Source organism: Cervus elaphus, chromosome 30, assembly GCF_910594005.1.
Source record: "Cervus elaphus chromosome 30, mCerEla1.1, whole genome shotgun sequence".
In the NCBI taxonomy this organism is placed as follows: Eukaryota; Metazoa; Chordata; class Mammalia; order Artiodactyla; family Cervidae; genus Cervus; species Cervus elaphus.
The window spans coordinates 17,542,745-17,565,674 of NC_057844.1; the positions used below are offsets into that span (position 1 = coordinate 17,542,745).

General features: G+C 42.4%; 1 protein-coding gene and 1 non-coding gene across 3 annotated transcripts in view; one reads left to right on the plus strand and one right to left on the minus strand.

The window, feature by feature from the left end:
- Positions 1 to 13,144, plus strand: part of LRCH1 (leucine rich repeats and calponin homology domain containing 1) — a 213,037-nt gene extending 199,893 nt beyond the window's left edge. The window contains exon 19 of one of the 2 annotated variants that reach the window (XM_043892447.1): positions 10,845 to 13,144. In XM_043892447.1, coding sequence (XP_043748382.1) covers positions 10,845 to 10,955 — 111 coding nt within the window. In that variant the 3' untranslated portion in view covers positions 10,956 to 13,144. Of the gene's footprint in view, positions 1 to 2,093; positions 5,270 to 10,844 lie in introns of those variants that run through there. The other variant, XM_043892448.1, reaches the window with a different exon arrangement.
- LOC122687175 lies at positions 9,260 to 9,366 on the minus strand. The gene has a single exon (XR_006339068.1). It is a non-coding gene; the product is annotated as a U6 spliceosomal RNA (small nuclear RNA).
- Positions 13,145 to 22,930: the final 9,786 nt, after the last annotated feature.

Consider the following 22,930-nt stretch of genomic DNA (forward strand, 5'->3'; position numbering starts at 1 on the left):
CATGCCTTTTTCTTCAGAGATTGTGATTTAATTTAAACCACCCGCCACGGACTGGCTAAAAACAGCTCTACCCACCGTAATCTAAATAAAACCCAAAATCTGTGGTGTCATGAAAATTATTTCCAGAATGAGAAGAATGATCTGTGTTGCCTATCCATGTGAGAAGTGTACTGCTAAATAAATACACTGGAAACCATAGACGATCTGAGTTCTTTAATGGAGTTGCAGGGAAGCAGACCAGACATTTTCCATAAGGTTCTGGGAAATGTATTGAAATACATTCTGGAGATACATTACTGCTTTTACCCATGGAAATACCACTTTTGTGTCAATCACATTTCAGTGTGCAAATGCCTTCTGCCTTATGTTCGTTTTGTTCAGAGTTCACTGATTAAGCACAACGTTGCAATAGAAAATTATTATTGCAATAGGAAGCTACTTCTAGATGTTTCCCCATCTGTTAATTCTTGACTCCATCACTGTCCTAGTGAAATACATTCTATTAGTAGCCTGGTGGTTCAGACAGTAAAGAATCTGCCTGCAATGCGAGAGACCTGGGTTCAATCCCTGGGTCAGGAAGATCCCCTGGAGTAGGGAATGGCAACCCACTCCAGTGTTCTTGCCTGGAGAATCCCGTGGACAAAGGAGCCTGGTGAGCTACAGTACATGGGGTGGCAAAGAGTCAGACATGACTGAGCAAGTAACACACACATGTAGCTGTTTTAATTCTTGAGAAAATAGCAGTGCTCACTCGATTCCTCCTAATGCACTGAGAAAAGATGCATGATCTGAATAGATATAACATGGTTTGTTAATTTCCTTAAATGTCTTCTGTTAATAAATTAAGATTGGGAGGTTTATAATCTTATTCAACCCATTTACACTGAGTTTGCCTCCTTACCAGGGGACATCAAGCTAACTTCAGAATATATGAGAAAGACATAGTCTTTTAGAATCATCTTTCAGTTGCTCTGTGATTTGCCTCTGCTTAGCAGTGATGCTAGAACAGAGGGCAATGTTGTTGCAAAGTATATCATAAAATATATATTATATATATATTTAAATGCTTTGCCAAATTTGGACATAAAGCTGCATTTATGAAATATATCACAAATATTTTCAAATATTTTCTTTATTAATTTGGAAACAAAACCAGAACTTTGGTTTCATACCAACATATCAGTTATAATTTTTAAGTTGAAACTGGTCAGGAATTCAGGGTATTAGAAAACCATTTTTTTCTTGAGAGCAGTAGGCATCCAGAGGTCAACTCAAGACTCAGCACCTACTTTTTGTGTTTAGTTGAGAAAGAAAGAGTTCTGCCTCCTTGCATGGTGACTGTCACGTAGACAAAACCTGAAGGTCCGTGCCCCAACCATACCTGTTTAGTGGTGAAGAAATTTACATAATGATGCTATGTAGGAATGTACTATTATTTAACTGCAGGTCTAAGAAGCTCTGCTAGACTTTTGGTTTCTGTCAGTAGCAAAAATGTGAAATTTAATGTACTTTTGGGGCACATATAGGGATATAATTAGAACTAGCAATGCCCAGCGTTTATCAATAATTCTAAAAGAAAAACAAATTAGGTGCATGCATTACCTTTCAGAGAGAATACTTTAAATTCAGTCTTCATAGACCAGGATAAAAAATGCATTAAGAGAATGGTGAAGAAAGGGATTAAGTTTTAAAGTTTATATTTTTCCCTTTAGTAAGGTGAAGACCTAAATGTGTCCCAGGTGAAAAACTTAATTTTAATGCCATTGTTGACATATGAGAACACTTGAATATTAAAACTCTTTGAATACCAGAATGACATATAAATTACAAGAACATTCTGTTCCTCACTAGCAAGACTGGAGGTAAAGAATTTCTTTGTCCTGTTTGCATAGAAGTCCTTGGGTATGCTGCTTTTCTTTTGTAATTAATAAAAAAAAAAAATTTGGTGAAACGGTTTTTACCTACTTGAAATAAAGGGTTACTCTTGCCATTTGCTAGTAAGTAAAAATGTGTGCTTCTTTCCAGCCATTGTTCTGTGTATTTTTAATTGTATGCACTGTCTCTTTCTGTTCTGATGGCTGCCCTCGGAATAGGCTGACCTCTGCTCTCCGTATGACATCCTGCAGTTGGATTTTCGTCACATTCGAAAGACTGTTGACACTCTGCTGGCACTTGGGGAAAAACCCCCACAACCAACTTCTGCCCTCCGCTCCAGGGACCTTATAAGCTTCTGTCTTGTCCATATTCTATTTGTAGTGCTGATCTATATCACTTACCGCTGGAATGCTCTGCCTCCCTAACGCCTGCATGTGCATCCCTACGCTCTGGTCTGTCCCCTGCTCTGTGACAGGGTCCTTCCTCCCTCCGAGCCTTTGCCTTGCCAACTTCCATCCCTGTCATCTCTTCAGTAGTCTCTCAAGTTTTGAAGCTGAACGTTTATCCATCAGATTTTCCAGAAGCGCACACTTTATAGAATGCGGCTCCCATTAAATAGTTTCACTTGCTGAGAAGCAGTGAGGACTACGTGTGCCCACACCTCGCGTTTCCTTGTCCACGTAGTACCAGCAGCAGTGCTGGGCGGTGCCTCTTCTCACTCCCAGTCAGCTTTGCTGCCCTGGGTAGAGCCGAAGAAGTTTCTAGAACAGGAGCAAAGGGGATTTAGCGTATGAAAATCTTTCCACTGGGTCAGTGTTGAAGTTGAATCCTAATGCAGGATTGGGTTGTAGAGGGGCCGCCTTGCCAAGACAGAAAGCAAGCATTTGGGGTCCAATTTGGTCCATAAAAATCTTTAATAATAACCACTGTTGACCAAGTTGAAAATTACCATCTGGAAAATGATTGCTTTGCTGGCTGTCCATTTGGCTTCCTCCCTGCTTCCTGAAGCAGGAGCTGTGAAGGGCGTCAGGGAGGGTGACCCTCCACTTCCACCCTGAGAGCCCCTCTGCCCTGCTGCATGAGACTGTGCTGAAGGGTCGGTGGGGAGAAGGGGGCTCACACTGTCAGAGCGCCCCCTGGAGGATCCGCTGCACACCACTCTTTCTGTATATTTTTACTTCTTCCTTGTTTGGTCTACTCTGAGGCTCTTAGAGAGGACTTTCCAGAAGGGATTTCTATTTTTAAATAATATAATGGGTCATTTTGCTTTTTTTTTTTTCTACATCACATCATAACTTCAAGTCTAGAATGTGATGGATTTGACAGTATTTATTTCCAAATAAAGCCATGAGTCATGGAACATTCTTGGTCCTGGGGCTTGGGTTACTATGGTAGGAGCCAATGAGATTGCTTTTATTTTAGAAGAATGTGGTTTCTCCAGTGACTTGAAATTTCCATTTAACCGTTGATTTCCAGTGACATTAGCAAGATACTTTTATATTTAATAAATTTAAAGGATTATATGTTAATTATTATATCTGCTTTCAGAAAAATGTTAATCAGTTTGTAATTAAAGAAAAGGACATTGTGATCTTATCTAGACCAACATATTCCTGATTTGGGGATGTCATTTTATAATACGAGAAGGCCCTGCTCCAAGGTGAAGACAGACTCCCTAGTGCTTCAATTTACATCTGGCTGCCAAATATCTTTTCTTAGGTTGGGTGGAGGGGGAGAATGGAGTTCACTTCCTCAAGATAAATTTCTAATTTACTCAGATGGAAGCAGTCTTTATAGATGGCTACTAAGAAGATAATTTTATTTTTCTGAACATTTCCATGAATCTAGGGGACTTGAGAATGTGGAAAACTCACATAGTTAGAAGAATATATTTTATAAAGGTGCTTTGTTGGTAAATCAGATCAGATTTTCCAACAGGAGACAGTCTTTACTTGGTAATATCTTGAGTTAACTGAGCCTTTCCCTCCTGATTTTGTGTTGATTGGTGAAATACAGGGTGTGTGGAAGTTATCTAATTCACGTCAGTTGTGTAATAAGTAACCTGCAGATGTGCTGAATTGCCTTTGGTGCTGTCTTGTACTCATTAACCTGTAACACAATAAAATCCCTTTGTACAATGTCTAACGAGCACCATGAGCCATAAGTTGTTAATAAACACATTTTGGGTGATAAATCCGAGTTTTTATCGGCCCATCAATACATTCATCTGTGCACCCCCAGAGTTACACTCAGCACTTACGTCCAGCTCTGCCAGTGCATTGAGACTTCCCTTCCATAGTCATAGCTGTTGGTTTTTTTCTTCTTAATTAGGATGGGGATACAGAGGAAGAAGAGAGATGACTTACTGGGTGGCCACCTAAAAGAAAATTCTGTCAATAAAAACTAACCAGCACAATCCCATGAGAGCAGATTTAATTTTCAACGCTGACTTGACATCATTCTTTGGCTGCGTTCCTATCTCACTTCTGGCCTCTGAAGTAGTTCTTTGGATGCACTTTCATTTCTTGTGTCATTAATGCATCTGTACCCTAATGTGCTGCTCCTCTGGGGATCTGCTGGATGGTATTTTTTTCATCAAACAGTCTGGTAACAAGCAAAACAAAATTAATTTAGCCCTTTAGGCAAAACTTGGAATGAACTCTCTTGCCCATTACTGTTCATTTCTATTCAGAATATTATTAAACCTCCCTGTGGTTCTTCCCCCAGGTACTCACAGACCAGCTCACGTGCTAGCTTGGTGCCTGCCACTGCCATCTAACTAGGGATACTTGGTCAACCCACTTGTTATCTGAGAGGTGGTTGGGGATTTAGTTGTGATTTATATATGCATACTAAATCTTCCTTTCACGGGAAAGACTTTTTTTTTTTAGTATTTCCCTCTAATACCTGATAAAAATGATCAAGTATTTATTTACACATTCTTTTTGAAATAGAAACTTCTCTTTCTCCAGTTCTTCCAGTTGATGGCAACTTGCCACTTAGTGTCACAGATTTCCAAAATCTGTGACACTAAGTAAGTTCTATTAGTTCCTTCTACTTATGGATTTGTCCTTCCTAGGTAGCTCACTGTCCTTGGGGAGAAACACTTAAAAACAGTGCTGGTGAAAAGGGCCCCACAGAACTCAAGAACAAGACCACTGAGCAGGATTTTCATCACTGAGTAGATAAGTAAAGGCACTCACAAATAAAGGCCAATTGTTTGTGAGTAAGAAATTAAATTTAGTGTATGGTGGCTAGGGTTATGGCTCTAAATTCCATGCTGGTCTCTATCATAAGGAGAAAGGATGTTTTACCTACAGGGTAAACGTAATGGACAGTAAATTAAAATTTTATGATTTTGAAAGTGGTTCTGGATTAGGTGAAAAATATTTTAATGGGATTTTATCTCAGGAGATTAAGCTTTTTAAAACATGTATTGAATTTGTGCAATGCTATTTCTGTTTTATGTTTGGGTTTTTGGGCCACATGGCATGTGGGATCTTAGGTCCCTCACCAGGGATCAAACTCACACTCCCTGTATTGGAAAGTGAAATATTAACCACTGGATGGACTACCAGGGAAGTCCCAGGAGGTTAGGCTTTTAAAATTTGGCTTCACATTTTGAAATTAGTTCTCAATAAATAATCAGGTATATAGACTGTTTGCTTTTTTCCTTAAGAGTATCAGGATCCAGTTCTGTGGCTTTTCTCTGGATTTTGTTTATTACGATTGTGTTCATTCATTCATTCTTCAAATATTGAATGAAGATTGTGCAGTACCCCACCTTGGCAGTAAAAAGGGTGATCATGGCTTACGTGACCTTGTCTTCAAAAAAACTTACATTCTAGACTAGGAGTTGGCAAACTTTTTCTATAAAATGCCAGTAAATATTTTAGACTCTGTGGGCTAGACCCTCTCTTTAGGACTCCCCAGCTCAGCTGCTATAGTGTGAAAGCTGCCACAGATGACTCATAACTGTGTCTCAATAAAACTTTATTTACAAAAACAGACCACAGGCTGGACTGGCTTACAGGTTTTTGGACCCTATATAGCGGACCTAGTGGACAATTAAAGAGGAATTCAATATATAAGTTTCTGTGATAGGTCAGGTACAAGATTCTGTATGTGAAACATGGACAAGGGGGACTGACCCTGATGAGAGTGTGTGGTCTTTGAAGCCTTTCTAGAGCCATAATGTTTACACTGAAGCCTTAAAGATGTGTAGGAATAGCCAGGTGAAGGGGGGTATGGTTTAGAAGGGTGAGAGAAAGGGTAGGTAAGTATAGAAAACAAATATTCTAGACAGTAGCTGGGCCGGAAAACAGAGAACCAAATGAAGATTTGACAAGAAATTCTCTCGGCCTAGAAGAGGTTGACATGATCTGTATTTCACGTCGGAGGAAGCAGCCCCTCAGAGTTCTCACGTGGCAGAGCAGGAGCTGAAGTTCTCTTACCCATGCAGACAGTTTCAAGGTTCAATCAGTTTAGTGCTAGGACTTTACATTTTAGAAAGACTGAACCACGTGAAATGTGCTGCCTGGGTAACTTCGTTTTGTCTAACGGGTGGCCTGGCAGGAGGCAGCGTGCTTCTTGGGGAGCATAAGAAACTCAAGAAAGAGGAGAGGCGGGCAGGGACAGCGATCCGCCTGCTCCCACGAGGCGTTTTCTGCGAGAACAAGACGTCTGTCCCTCACTACAAAGGAAACTAAGTGAGCTAACCAGCAGAGCTAACGCCTTTCCTGTGTTGAGGGTTCTCTCATACCCACCTGATGCTGAACTTGGTGGGACCTGCCTAGAGAGAACTCCAAGGGGCCAGGGCCGTTTCCTGTCTCCTGGACACAGACGAACATACTCGTTTCTCAGTCAAGGACCTTGCGGGAAGCAACATGATGTCGTGGAAGGGGCCGCTGCCATAATATGAGACACAAGTTCAAATCCTACTTTACCTACTGTGTGTCTGTAGCGAAGTTAAGCTCTCTACATCTCCATTTTCTCCTCTGTAAAACAGAATATTGTTTTTATTGGGTTGGCCAAGAAGTTCGTTCAGTTCGTTCAGGTTTTTCCATACAGTGTTACAAAAAAACCCAATACCTCGCAGAGTTGTCAAAAAGAAGAAAGTAAAAAAGTGCTGTAAGTCTATACCACTGGGGCCAGACCTGTAGGAGGTACCCCAGAAGTCTTGCAGAGTTGGAGTTGAATCTTCATTTGGAGTTGAATCTTTATGGCTCACCTGCCTTTTTCAACCCTACTTGTTGTGACTCAGAAGAGGGATGGCTGAAGGGATAAGACTGAATAATTGTTTCATGATTGGAGAAACAATGCAAAGGATTTGACGAGTTTTTCAGAGGGGGTCAGAGTGTATATATGCAGAATACTACTTTATGATTCTGCTCTGTGCTTTAAAAAACAACAGCAAAGGAGCTCATGGGCATCCTAGAACAGTCTGCTACTACACTCTCAGTGGAAGCCACTCATCTCCTCTAACATGGAAATTTTAATGCATTTAAACCCAGTGTAAATGTTCACCTCTCTCTCTTTTAAGTGCATTACACAAGGTAAGGTGAAATCATTTCCCATCCAGCTGTAAATTCACAGCAGTTCCTTCCCATCCCAACTGCTATAGGGATTCTCTCCCTGTGGGATATGCAATGACAGGACTAATGTGACAGAAATGGCCTTCTGGCCACCCTTGAAGCTCCTTGGTGTTTCTCGGAGGCTCATCCTGTCAACCAGAACCTCAGGTTGTGATTCCCATCAGAGTTGTCCTCCCAGTTCTGGTGGTTTTTATAAGGTTTCTGTGATCTGATGCTTGACTTCTTAGGTACCTCCAACCCCATAATGTAATCTGAGGGTACCTCAGGGATTCTTAGGGAGTCTAAATGAAAAGAGAAAGCCAGACAGGATGCAAGGGGAACCTTTTATATCTTCTGTTTACTCCTTGTCACCTGCTGCAAGGGTGGAAGGGAAAATCTTGAACTCTGTGGGAGGACTTCGAACTCACTTGGTGTGTGACAACTCCAGTGTCCTGTTAGCAGGCGGCCAAGGCCTCATATCTTCCCATCCTGTTTCTCTGGAGCCCCAGCCCTTCCCAGGCATGACTTATAGCTTGGAAACTCAACTCTGCAGACCACTGGAGCTATCACTCACCCGTGGGACTGGGGCAGTCACTGATGGAGACGTAACAGCTCAGGACTCAGGACAGCCCCGTCAAAGCCATGTTGCACACAGAGGTTAGGCTTTGAGCAACTATTAGTTGTAGAACTCGAGAATGTTTGCTGCTAAACATAGGTGAACACTGAGGTCAAGACAAATAGGCAAAAATCTTCAAAATGCTTTGGGCAAATCCCTCGTTTTTAAACTTCTATTCATGTTCCTTCCTCAGTGCTCTATTGATTTCTTAGTGTTTTTTGCAATGCTTTGTGGAGTTTATGTGTCAATATAATCCCTTTGTAATTTGATACAGCTGATTTTTTTAGTTTGTTGTTTATCTTTTAATTGAGTGTTTGTTTTTTGATACACAGGAGCTTTACACTTTCAGGTGATCATTTTTATCTTTTGTGATTTTTATATCACATTTTCATCCCCATCTGTTTTTCAGAGAAAATATTAAATACGTATCTATATTTGATTGGAAGGAGTGTTTGGGGATTTTTTTTAACTCTTCAGCTCATCTCAAATTGATCTTGGCATCTGGTATAAAGTGAAGATTTATTTTTTCCCCAAGGAATTCCTTGCACCAGGAGCTTAACCATAATTAGTAGGCGTTTATAATTCCCTACTTGGATTCTGTGGAAACCATAAGAATGAGGAAAATACATTCCTGGTCCCTGTGGTACTAGTCTTAGCAATGAAATGAGATTCACAAGCCATGGCAAACAGGTGTTGGGAAAGGGTACACCCTGACCTCTGGCTGTGGCACCAGGAGGAATCCATTGTGGCCTAGTGCCCAGTGCATAACTCAGACAGAGCCTCCTATTCTTTCTCAAGTTGGCATTTGGCTACTAAGTTGGCGAGCAGCATAAGCTTGCCTCTACATCGAACACACCACTGGTGACAAGATAATCCTATTTGATACACACCAGCCACTGAAATACTGTTCAAATTGTGTTTTAAAGAATCAGCTGTTTTATACTGACAGATGGCCATTACTTAAGGCCCGGAGTCAGAGTTTGAGATACTCTGGAGTTTACTATAAGTTAGGGAAGTGGGAGCGATGGGGGATGCTAAGACTGCGAGATGAGAATCTACAGACTTTTCGAGGTTGTGGAACAGGTTCTTGCATGTGTCTTTTAAAGATCTTTTTTTTTTTTTTTTAAAACATTTTCTTTTTCAGTGGTACCTCCTCCCCCCTCCCCCACTTGTTAGCAGCCGGTTGTGAGCAGCAAAAAATATGGAACGCTTCACGAATTTGCGTGTCATCCTTGCGCAGGGGCCATGCTAATCTTCTCTGTATCGTTCCAATTTTAGTATATGTGCTGCCGAAGCGAGCACTTTTAAAGATCTTTTTAAGAGCAGAATGTCTGTCCTTGGGATAACTTACGGAGATTCCTGCATTGAGGCAACAGGAAGATCTGGTTCCTCCAGCAAGAGTCACGTGAAGGGAAGCAGTTCTGACTGGTGACCCCAGTTGGCTTCCAGTTAAACACTGCGTCCACCACCTGGGGCTTAATGCAGCTTTCAACTCTCCTTAAAAACAGTGGCCACTGAGACAGGAAAAAAGCGATAATATGCATATATTAATGCATGTATGTGAAATACAGAGACGTGGTACAGATGAACCTATTAATTGCAGGGCAGGAATAGAGACGTAGACGCAGAGAAGGGACGTGTGGACACTATGTGAAAGGGAAGGGTGGGATGAATTGGGAGATTAGGATTGACATAAACACTGCCATGTGTAAAATGGCCAGTGAGAGTCTGCCGTATAGCACGAGGAGCTCAGCTCAGCGCCCTGTGATGACCTAGAAGGTGGGAGGGAGGGGATATATACAGACATACAGCTGATTCAGTCTGTGGTACAGCAGAAACTAACAAAACACTGTAACGCAGTTACACTCCAGTTTGGAAAAAAAAAGTGGTTACTGGACTGTGGAGAACACTCCATCTTCGGGTACATGAGAGGGAGTGTTTGCTGTGGGGTCATTTCCCCGTCAAGGAGACAGTCTCTGGAAGGAGATTCCCTTGTATGGTATTAGCCCAGGGTCAAATGACAGAAGTGTAAAGTTATTTTGTCTTTGCTCTTTTGTAAACCATCAGTTTAGCATGCAGGGTGCCACACACAGGGAGTGAGTTGCCTTGAGTAGTATGTGCTGGACATTTCCCAAGAGCAAAAATACAGCGCGAGAAAGTAGCAGGACATTTGTGTCTTTGACAGTTTTATAAAAGAGTCTTCAAAGGGAGGCTATTAAGGCTGTGGTTAAAATTACTTATTTATAAGGCTGTTTGCATACTGTGAGAAAGGATGCCTCCATTCCAGAGATCATGGGAAATAAAATGAACTAACTCAGGGTTAATGGCCAGTTTAAAAAAAGATTTGTAAAGGTTTATGGTCAGTAGAACCTTGTGTGGTCTGTATAAATGAGTATTCAAGTTCCCTTAAAATGTGTGAGAGGCTGTCTGCAACTTTGCTTTATAAGAATATAAGCTAATATGTTCCTGGTGGGTGGTTTCCAACTGTATGTAGCTCAGTTATTTAGTGTCAAGGATTTTTAAAAATGTTTAGATCTTTTGCACATTTCAGGACAACTGGAAGTCTTTCTAGAACAACCCTCACTTGTAGAAAATCATTTTTTTCTTTGCCAACACAGAAAAGGTCTTGCAATGGGTTGAAAGCTAGGGAGAGAGCACAGTCCGAGGTGATCAAATAGGCAGACAACAGAGCTCGACTTAACTCCTATCAGTGGTGTCTCGAGGTTTTATCATTAGATTCCAGTCATCTAAAAATCATGCTTTGTTCTTCTTCCTTTTAGGAAAAGCTGTGTCTACCCCATCACATCCTTGAAGAGAAAGGCCTGGTCAAAGTGGGCATTACCGTTCAAGCGTTGCTAGATGTAACTGTAACGAAGGTTCTTTTCACATGAGACCAACTCCTCTCCTTTGCGTCGGTTCAGACGCTTTTCTGGTCAGAGACCCTGGACTCTGCTCTCAGCACCTGTCCCCTCCACCCGCCCACTCCCTGCTCCTCTTGACGGAAGGACATAAGAGAAGATTTCCCACCTTTTATGACTGACCCCGACATTAAGGTGAGACAGGTAATTACCTAAAACCCATGAGGGAGCTGGTTGTGAAGAGCGGAGCAGCACATCAATGCCTTCTACAGCCTCCTTCATCCCTTCCACGCTCACCCACTGCCATTACCAAGACACCAAGCCCAGCCCTTCTGCAGCAAGATGCATTTGTTTTTATTAAAACCAAACACATTGTGTATTTCGTGGGGGAGGGGGGTGGAGGGAATGGAACTCAATCAGGTTTTTCGCCACCAAATTTTTCAAGAAGTTTCTTGAGACCATTGCCTTTAAAAAAAGAACAAAACTATTTTCGACATACAAAATATTTATATAAATATTATTTATTAGTGAGTTGTTATTCATCCTTTGGATGCAAATTGTAAACTAGGAAACTATTTTATTACTGCTTTTTTGTGGTTAAACACTTTATTTTAATATTATAAATATTGAGTTATTTTCTATCCTCTTTGGTGTGCAAGTAGTTCTAGGTCTCCATAGTTATGTTTTCTGATGTATATGACTCAAAAAAAAAATTTAAGCAAAAAAAAAAAAAACAGGTGCTTCTGTGACAAGAACTGTTTTCTGGGGAGGCATTATTTACAGTTTGGTTTATGGAACATTGGTCTTATTTATATTTCTGCATTCCATCCAGCTTCCTACATTCCAGCAGCCCTGTTGTCCCCTGATATAATGAACTGACTGAAATCAAGAGAGCACCCCAAAGTTATTTGTAAATAGCTGTGATGGAAAAAAAGACATATTAAACTTGAATATAAAAATGTGAACAATTCTTTTTTTGGGTTCATACTTATTTTGCTATGCACAAAACATTCACGTTTTAACGCAAAGAAGTAACAAGTGTTGGCCTCATGTGTCTTGTCGTGTGATTTTGCACTGGAACCTGGGTAAAAGTCTAGCACCAAAAGGTAGGTAATAAGAAAGTGGTGTAGGAGAGTGGAGAGGAGAAAAAGATGATTCTGTAACCAAAAAGTTTTTTAAGGGCAGCTTTGTGGAAGAGTGATCAAGAAGTAACTTAAGATACAGAGGACCTAGGTCAGGAAACCAGCACTTTCTACAGCTGCCCATTTTAAAAGAGGCAACAATTCTGAGATGTAGACGTGCTTGTTTTATTGCAGCTTAGCTGGTGGCTTTCAAAGTAGCTCATGAAACACTGTAAGACTCACAAGGTCTGGTGTGAAACCACAGAAGTGAGTCAGTGAATTGGTGGGGCAGGTGGATGCAACACCAAGGTGGGCGCAGGAGAAGGTGAAGTAAGTAGTATTTGTGAGCCTCAAGGGCCCGGGAGGGAGCAAGTTCACAGAAAACAATGAGGTGAGAAAACCCAGCAGAGGAGAGGGATCCGTGTTGGTCTGAGGGAGACACGTAAGACTTCACAGACACACAACCTATTTCAGGCAGTTACATGCATGTGCACCCACCCTGCAGGTACAGATTTCCCAGGAATTTGTCTTTCAAAGCCTTGTGAATGCTGACTGCACCTTTGCTTCTGTGAAAAGCCATTGTTGAGTTTTTAGAGCAGCAGCAGTCACAAGTTGTAAGAAAAGACAGATGTGAACACAAAAGAGACCAGGAGGACAGTATGCGTTGAACACAGACACATCAGCCGATGCCAGGGCTGCCCTCCCGTCTGGGCAAGGGGGAGGGGGCGCTGAAAACAGTCGTTTGGATTGGCAGCTAGCAGTTACTTCCTATCAAATGTACTGTGCACTTTAACCTAATTTAAAATATATTTTAATGTTTTCCTGTACTGCACAAATACCTGTTTTGTCAAATAGCATAACAATGTAAAAAAAAAAAAAAAAAAAGAAACGAAAACACTTTGAACAAAGAGCGTATTCAATGTAAGCCACAGTCAAAGGTTGATGATAGAAATAGGAATTCAGATGACTGCACCTTGATGGGCATTGAGAATGCAGGGTCCTGAAGTATTTTTTTTACATGTATATATGGCAATATGAAACTCTGTAATCCTTGTTTTGAAAGATTTTTTTTCATAATTAAAATATTTCTTTTGATACTAATTTTCAGTATTTTCTTGCAGTTGGCTGTATAATACGAATGGCTTCAATATTTTGTAAAATGCTTTTTTTTTTTTTCCTCTTCAAAATGGAATCCTTTGTGTGGCTAAGATGTCTTCAAGATCTTTGTCCATTGCTTATATGTGCAATAAGATGTGCATGGCCGGCTGACAGTGCCCTAAGTGGACAGAATATGCACAGTGCAAATATCCTTCCTTTTATGATTTAACAGCCATTAAAACTTTGAATTTGTACAAACCATCTTCTGATTGACTTACCCATCAGATGCAGAAAAGAAATCCAGAGTGTCACTGATGAAACAGATGGTAGCAATCATCTAGTGTATATATTAATGTTTTTGTGTTATGTATTGTGAAATATAAATATAATATGCATCTATAGGATAGGACAGTCTTTATCCAAACTAAGATCTCCCCTGGAACCCACAGAACATACAGCGCTTAAGAGTTGCTGTGGTTGGGAGGGGCAGGTGAGGGAGGGCAGCTGGAGTCCATGTGTATCAGACCTCTCCACTTCCCCTTGGGTGGTGGCCCCAGAAGTGTCCTTGAGGAAGTCTGAAGGTTCAGTGCTGCTTGCTGTGAAACCCTGGGGTCTGGTCCTCCCTCCCAACTGTCTACTGAGGAATCGACCCTCAGGGAGTGCAGTGGCTTCCCATGAGTCCAGGTCGGTGTTACCGTTTTCCCCACACATCCAGCCTACCTCTGGGAGAAGAGCAGCTGTTTTGAGGAATTCAAGGGAAAACAGGGACAGATCATTTCTGCTTTCTTGCCCCAACCCACACACAAGAGCTGAGATCCACAACCTGAGCAGGGACAGCTGGGACCAGTCAGGGCCTCGACACTTAGGAACCATATCTACTGAGTCAAAAGAGCTATACCTGGCCTGTGAGGCTCTTGACTGGAAGTGCTGCTCCTGTACCCAAAGCTTAGCCATCTTGGTCTCTTGCACATTACAGGAGTCCAGTGCTTTGCAGATGCTTTGCGTTGTAATTTGACTGGAATGACTGTGAAGGACAAGGGGAAGGATGGAAGCGGGAGCACTGGGGGGAGCCTGGCAGGGCATGGTTGCATTAGGGTCACCCTTGGAGTTCAGCCACACAACACTGACCACAGCTGGGGACTGTCCCAGAGACTGAATTCCAGTCACCAGCTGTATCTGAGCACTTCCTGGTTTCTCCTGGGGTGAGATTAGGGCAGCAACGACGCCAGTGGGCTGGTTATCTATTCTATCTTCCACTGGAGGTCAGCTCGCAGAGATCAGGTCCCTTTGGCTGTGGGTAAGGCAGGATTCCCCTCTAAAGAGCTCTCTGTACTTCCCACACTCACATGCTAACGGGCCACCTAAATGGCCAGAATTTATGGAGTGGTTCCTGAGAGTCCAGTGTTTTTTCTGAAGTTTCAGTTCAGTCGCTCAGTCATATGCAACTCTTTGCGACCCCATGGTCAGCACGCCAGGCCTCCCTGTCCATCACCAACTCCCAGAGCTGGCTCAAATGCATGCCCATTGAGTTGGTGATACCATCCAACCATCTCATCCTCTGTTGTCCCCTTCTCCTCCAGCCTTCAATCTTTCCCAGCATCAGGGTCTTTTCCAGTGAGTTGGTTTTTCACATCAAGTGGCCAAAGTATTGGAGTTTTAGCTTAAGCATCAGTCCTTCCAATGAATATTCAGGATTGATTTCCTTCAGGATTGATTGGTTGGATCTCCTTGCAATCCAAGAGACTCTCAAGAGCTTTCTCCAACACCACAGTTCAAAAGCATCAAGTCTTCGGCGCTCAGCTTTCTTTATAGTCCAACTCTCACATCCATACATGACTACCGGGAAAACCATAGTTTGACTAGACAGACCTTTGTTGGTAAAGATCCTGAACTATAAACGTTCTGAACTATCAGTTCAGTTCAGTTCAGATCAGTTGCTCAGTCGTGTCTGACTCTTTGCGACCCCATGAATCACAGCACACCAGGCCTCCCTATCCATCACCAACTCCCGGAGTTTACTCAGACTCATGCCCATCAAGTCAGTGATGCCATCCAGCCATCTCATCCCCTGTCGCCCCCTTCTCCTCCTGCCCCCAATCCCTCCCAGCATCAGGGTCTTTTCCAATGAGTCAACTCTTCGCATGAGGTGGCCAAAGTACTGGAGTTTCAGCTTCAGCATCAGTCCTTCCAATGAACACCCAGGACTGATCTCCTTTAGGATGGACTGGTTGGATCTCCTTGCAGTCCAAGGGACTCTCAAGAGTCTTCTCCAACACCACAGTTCAAAAGCATCAATTTTTCGGCACTCAGCTTTCTTCCCAGTCCAACTCTCACATCCATACATGACCACTGGAAAAACCATAGCCTTGACCAGACGGACCTTTGTTGGCAAAGTAATGTCTCTGCTTTTTAATATGCTATCTAGGTTGGTCATAACTTTCCTTCCAAGGAGTAAGCGTCTTTTAATTTCATGGCTGCAGTCACCATCCACAGTGATTTTGGAGCCCAAAAAAATGAAGTCTGACACTGTTTCCACTGTTTCCCCATCTATTTCCCATGAGGTGATGGAACCAGATGCCATCATCTTAGTTTTCTGAATGTTAAGCTTTAAGCCAACTTTTTCACTCTCCTCTTTCACTTTCATTAAGAGGCTTTTTAGTTCCTCTTCACTCTCTGCCATAAGGGTGGTGTCATCTGCATATCTGAGGTTATTAATATTTCTCCCAGCAATCTTGATTCCAGCTTGTGCTTCTTCCAGACCAGCGTTTCTCATGATGTACTCTGCATATAAGTTAAATAAGCAGGGTGACAATATACAGCCTTGATATACTCCTTTTCCTATTTGGAACCAGTCTGTTGTTCCATGTCCAGTTCTAACTGTTGCTTCCTGACCTGCATACAGGTTTCTCAAGAGGCAGGTCAGGTGGTTTGGTATTCCCATCTCTTTCAGAATTTTCCACAGTTTATTGTGATCCACACAGTCAAAGGCTTTCGCATAGTCAATAAAGCAGAAATAGATGTTTTTCTGGAACTCTCTTGCTTTTTTGATGGTCCAGTGGATATTGGCAATTTGATCTCTGGCTCCTTGGCCTTTTCTAAAACCAGCTTGAACATCTGGAAGTTCTTGGTTCACGTATTGCTGAAGCCTGGCTTGGAGAATTTTGAGCATTACTTTACTAGCGTGTGAGATGAGTGTAATTGTGCGGTAGTTTGAGCATTCTTTGGCATTGCCTTTCTTAGGGATTGGAATGAAAACTGACCTTTTCCAGTCCTGTGGCCACTGCTAAGCTCCATTAAAACATGGCTGCTTGTCTATTTGGTTCTTAGCTGCTTCTCCATTGCCCAGTACAGTGCTAATCATGCAGTAGGCATTGGAGAGATGTCAGTTAGAAGAATCAATGAACTTTACATACATTATCTCAAAGTCTCTTACCAAAATGCAATAAGGGACTTGCAGTAGACACCCATGGTGAAATGAGTTGCTCAGTCTTTCCGACTCTGTGTGACCCCATGGGCTATACAGTCCATGGAATTCTCCAGGCCAGTATACTGGAGTGGGTAGCCTTTTCCTTCTCCAGGGGATCTTCCCAACCCAGGGATTGAACCCACGTCTCCCGCATTGCAGGTGGATTCTTTACCAGCTGAGCCACAAGGGAAGCCCAGGAAGACTGGAGTGATTAGGCTATCCCTTCCCCAGCAGATCTTTACAACCCAGGAATTGAACCGGGGTTTCCTGCATTGCAGATGGATTCTTTACCAACTGAGCTATGAGGGAAGCCCAGACGCCCATGGGGTTGTCCCCTAATACCACATGCTTCTAGGAGCTAACCTTGCCTTGTATACCATGAGGTTTTCTGTGTTTCTTTTTTTTTTTTTTGGGCTGCGCCCAAGTGACATGCAGGATCTTAGTTCCCAACCAGGATCAACGCATGCCCCCTGCAACAGGAGTGCAGAGCCCTAACCACTCTACTGCCCAGCCATTCCCTTGGGGGTTCTTACCTGACGCTGCCCACTGGCTCAGGGGCAGCCCCGTTGGTCACAGTTGACTAATAAGTCTCCTGCAGGACTCAGATTCTTTCCTGGTGACTGAAGACAGAAGACACACAACCTGGGAAACAGCTAGAGTATGAAGCTGACCTGCAGGGAGAAGTAACCAAAAAAGCCCTGCTGTTTGCATTCTTGATCCAGTAGTAAAGAGTTCAGTATTTCTGAAGCTTGAGTTGGCAAACCCCCCATGAATGTTTTCAAGAGGCAGTGACTTTGCATGGAATCATTTGAGTGCAAATTAACTAGCCGAAGCTGAGACTCAGAGTATTCAAATAACTCATTCAAGGTCACAGCAGGGGAGAGAGCAGGGCAAAGTCAAATTCAGCCATCTCAGGCCAATGTCCTTTTCTCCCTACGGAAGAACTTCCCAGCAGAGCTAACCCAGGTGAAGTTTCTAGAGTTAATAGAAAAAAAAAGTTCTCCACAATACCTAAGATGTTTGGAGATACAAAAGAAAGTATATTTATAAAATAAAACCTGGTAAGCTGAGCCTGTTGGGACCAGTGCAAAAGCTAGGTAAGACAGATTAAGGTCAGAACAAGAAGAACAGGAAAAAAAGATTTATAGATAAGCACAGTGAGAGGACACACACCTCACTTTGACCTGAGGTCTGGGAACAAATCTCCATTTTCCTCGCCATTTTTCTCTACCAATTTAATAAAACATTGCTATGACTTTTTAAAATTTGGGGATTCTTTCTGTTTATCAAAGTTATACATGTTCATCATAGAAACTTTGGAAAGTATAGAGAGGTTGGGGAAGCCCAGTAATCCCAGCTTAAGGGAACTGTTAAACTTTCAAAATATTTTCTTTGAGATATTCCTATGCATTTTTACAGAGTACCACCCTAAATACTGGTTCCCCCCCTCCCCTGCACCTTGTTAATGGTAGAGCATATGTGTTTTCCAGGATAGAATTGTTTCCTGAAAGAAACTATGGTCTCTAACAGGCATAACAGGATATTTTAGAGGCTTCCTCTAGAAGCACCTAGAAGCATGTCTAGAGCCTAGAAGCACGTGGTATTAGGCAGGCAATACCTAAAAGAAGCAGAAAGTGAAAGTTGCTCAGTTGTGTCTGACTCTTTGCGACCCCATGGTCGCAAAGTCCATGGAATTCTCCAGGCAAGAATACTAAAGTGGGTTGCCATTCTCTCCTACAGGGGATCTTCCTGACCCAGGGATCGATCCTGGGTCTCCTTCATGGCAGGCAGATTCTTTACCAGCTGAGCTACCAGGGAGTCCCCAAAGAAGTAGATGTACTTGGAAATAAGGGCACTTAGGTCTTTGGTGAAAGGGAGCCTGCAAGAAAAATGGGGAAGTACAGGGGGGTGGGGAGGGGAGGGAGTGCAAGAGGGAAGGGATATGTGTATACTAATAACTGATTCGCAGCAACAACCAACACAACATTGTAAAGCAACTATCCGCCAATTAAAAATAAACTTAAAGAGAAAGAGGTGATCACTAAGGATGCCTTCTAGAAAGTGGCCACTAGGGGGTGCGTCCTTAAACAGCTCCACAATGAGCTCCTTAACTCCACTCAATCCTGGAGGAAGCTTTGAGAAATGGTATGGAACACCTCCGGCCTTCCCTGGGGGCACTAGTGGTAAAGAAGGTGAAGGTGAAGTCGCTCAGTCGTGTCCGACTCTTTGCAACCCCATGGACTGTAGCCTACCAGGCTCTTCCATCCATGGGATTTTCCAGGCAAGAGTACTGGAGTGGGTTGCCATTTACCTGCAAATGCAGGAGATGTAAATGACTCAGGTTCAATCCCTGAGAAGATCCCCTGGAGGAGGACATGGCAACATACTCTAATACTCCTGTCTGGAGAATCCTATGGACAGAGGAGCCTGGCAGGTACAGTACACGGGGTGGCAAAGAGTTGGACACAACTGAAGCGACTAAGGACAGACAGACAGACAGACAATAGAACACCTCACACTTCAGAATTATCCCAGTCAAGCTCCCTGGAGGGAGCTGAAGTATTCATAGCCCAGAAAAACCTCCTCCAACAACATGCCTAGAAATGCTTCAAAAATAAATAATACACATTTAACTGCTGTTATTATTATAAGAAAATAAGGAAATCCGTAGAGAGAGCTGGAGCTCAGAGTGATAAGACAAAGGTGAAGCCGCGGCTGTACTGGGATCTTTTGTCCATCTTGATGATGACCAAGAAAAGATATTATTAATAGGTCTTCTGTGATGGAAATAAGTACATGGACCCATTCAGGGGTAACTCCTGAGTCAGATGTGAAATCTCTGCACAAAGCTAGTATCTGTATAAAGTTGCCTCTTCATTGAAAGGATGGGGGGAAAAAATCAGTCCGTCTGCAAAGGGAGAGGACAAGGAAACTAGCCATTACTGACAGAGAGTAGGTGGGAAATATTATCTCCTGTGACTTTGTCATCACAGCTCTCATCTTCCATAGGCTTAAGATTTGAGTTTTTACCACAGATACAGTCTGGGAAACCCCAAGATGAAGCATGCGTACTTAAAGTTTCTCAGATTTGTCACACTCCAGGACACCAGGGAGATAAAAAAGCAGTTCCTTACTGAAGGAAGGTTTCCACCACCAAGATCCTAATTCCTTGGGATTATACCCAACCATGCATGGGTTTACCATCCAAAGTGACCAAGTTAGCTCTGGAACTTGAAGCTTGAAAGCTTCTTCTGCAACTTACTTGCTGGCAAGTCTTGATCTGAACTGTCAGGAGACTATTTTTTTTTTTTTTTTTTTTTTACCGTTTATCCTCTTAGTATTCAGAAGAGAATAGATTTACGAGAGGCAATATATAAAGAGACGGTGATTGAGAACTTTCCAGAGTTGATAATGCATTCGAATGCTCAGATGGAGAAAGCATAGTGCATTTTAGGCAGGATAAGTAAAGACAAAGACAATCCTAAAAGTGAAGACAGCTTACCTACAAAAAAAAAGAAAAATCCAATTGGTTTGACAATATAGACTTCCTGATAGTAGAAGCCAACAGAAGCCAACAGACAGTGAGTAACCTCTTTAAAGTGCTAAGAGAAAATAAATATTCATAACTTGAGACAAAAAATGAATTACCATCAACTCACTTTCATCAAATTAAGTATTTCAGGGAGAAGAGAGGTCTAAAATTCAAAAAGGTATGGTTGACAAATAAATATAAAACTGCGTAAGCATATTTGAATAAGCACTGGCCATAGGACAATGACCACTGGTGTCTAATTTGGAGTAGGAGGTTGCTAAATAAAGGACAGTGGAAAGAAAGTGCCAGTTGGTTATTACAAAAGACAGGAAGGCATTATGGAAGTTCAAATACTCTAATTCCTTGTACTTCTTTGATGGAGGGTAGAGATGTTGATTTATTTTTAATTGTGTTAAATGTAAATGTGGACATATTAATGTAAGAAAAGAGTTTATTGCTTTTAAATCAGTAAAGAAGAAGCTATGAAGTTTAAAAATCCCTTCCAAAAGTCACAGGAAGGGAGTGGATTGGGAAGAAGACGCAAAAGAAGCAGAACAAGCAGAGTGGCCCCAAATAACAGAGTAGAAATAAACCCAAATATATCAGCAATTACAGTAAATACTAAAGAACTAGACAGCTAAAAGGCAGGTTAAAAATCCAACTATATGCTGTTTACAGACACCATGAAATATAAGGACGCAAATTGAAAATAAAAGGACCACACATTGATTTGTCTGTGTTCCATACATATAAATAAAAGGAAAGTCATTAAAGTTATATTAGTATCACTCGGTAAAGGCAGTTGAGGACAGTCATCTGAACAGCTAAGCAGAACCTTCCAGCAAGTGGTACTTGAAATCTGTGTCAATATATATCCAGGACAGCTGTGTTCAACCAAAAAGTCTTTGTGTTAAGAGGTACACATATTAATGGGCGGAGGACACTGTCCTGTCAGGCAGGTCTGGAGCTGAGGATCATTGCATTGAGCACAAGGTCATTCAGAAGATGGGACGAACATTCTCAGATGAGGACAAAGAGGCTTTTTCTGACTCAGAGAGGTGATGAGACCTAAGGAACAGGAGGCAATTGCCTGTAGAAAATCCATCTTATGACTCTCCTCTGCTTTTCAAATGCTGGACTTGAAGGTACAGCAACACTAAGGAAAAAATAAACTGCTGAGGGTTTAGAGAGGACTGCTGACTCGGTATTTCTGCAGGATCAAGTGGGGGTAAGGTGGGGGTGGGATTGGGGAGAAAGTGTAGGTAGGGGTAAGCTGCCTGTTCTCTGCGATTGGACCTACGTCAATAAAATTGGGCACTTGGCTGATAGATGCGCCCCAACAACTTTTGCTTTCCTTTGAGAGGTAAAAGAAAGTATCCGATCTCTTGGAATTTGAGTCCCACATAAGTATCTGCTGTAGTCACAGGAGCTGGGGGCAGGGAACAGAGAAGGAAGACACATCTGTCTGAGGAAGACACTGCAGAGCCTCTGGTGAGGATGAACGTGTAGACGTGAGTAGCGGACATGCCACCACACACATAGTTATTGCTTAGCTGGATACAACTCTGCTTGGAAAACAGTGTTGACGCTGTGTCCTTTGGCTCTCTTCCTACTTCCTGCTTCCGTTCTTCAAACTGCGGTCTCAAATCTCCTTTGGTCTGCTCTCGGCTTGTCTCTTCATTTACAGGGAAAATGAAGACCATCAGATGTGAACTGTTGAATCATTTCCTGTCTTGGAGGTGAAAATGACTGTCCACGCTTCCAAGGTTAAACGTCTGCTCCACGGCTGCGGGGGACTTTGTGTGGTTGGTCTCTGTCTCTGCGTGTCTCTCTCTCTTACTTCCTCCCCCCTGCATCTTCTCCAATCTCTCCTCTCTATCTATCGCGATTCAGCCACAAACTCCAGCCTCACCAGCCTGTGGAAAACAATTCCCTTGATTTCACCTTTCTGCTCAAAAAAACTGTCCAGTCTCTTGTCCTCCCAGACCCTTCGAGATTGTTCTTTGAAGGGTATTCTGTGAACAGTGCTGGCAAGCAAGCTCCATGAATATAGGAGTCTTTGTATACTGCTGGACGAGGCCAGGACAGTCTAAAATATAATAGGCACTTGATAAGCGTTTGTTGAATAAATGAACCAGCGCCCTCACTTTCCATTCATTTTCCCTCTTGTCCTCACCACTCCATTGAAAACACTCATAATAATGTCATGGATCCCACCCCAGTCGCTTGATCCAATGGCCTCTTTTCATTCCTTGCTCTAGTTGATTCTCTTGTAGCATTTGGGGTGTTGAGCCCTTGCTACTTGAAACCCAAGAGTTCTGTCCTGGTGCTATTTTTCTGTCTCAGAGTGTTCATTTTCCATTTTCTTCATAGGCTCCACCTTCTTTTTCTTTTCTCTTTTTTAAGGAGGAGTGTTGACACTCTTCGATTCCTGTGAAAGATATCTATCAGGTGGTTCCAACAGCAGCAGTGATGTATAAATCTACATATCTTCACAATTCTAGGACCTGCTTCCCCTCTGAGATCCAGAATAATGTAGCTCTGAGTATCTTCACTTGAATGTCTTTGTGGAAGTCACCCACTTGGAGGTTCTTCAACTTTAATGTATTTGAAATTGAACTCCCTACTATTAATACCTCCCCAAACCCCTTCTTCTTCTCATGTATCTCCCGATTCAATGGTCTCATCACCTGCTCAGTCTCCCAGGCTAGACCTGTAGGGTCATCACTAATGTGTCCCTGGCCCTTTCAGTTGGTCACTGAACAATGTAGATTCTTCCTCAGAAACATCT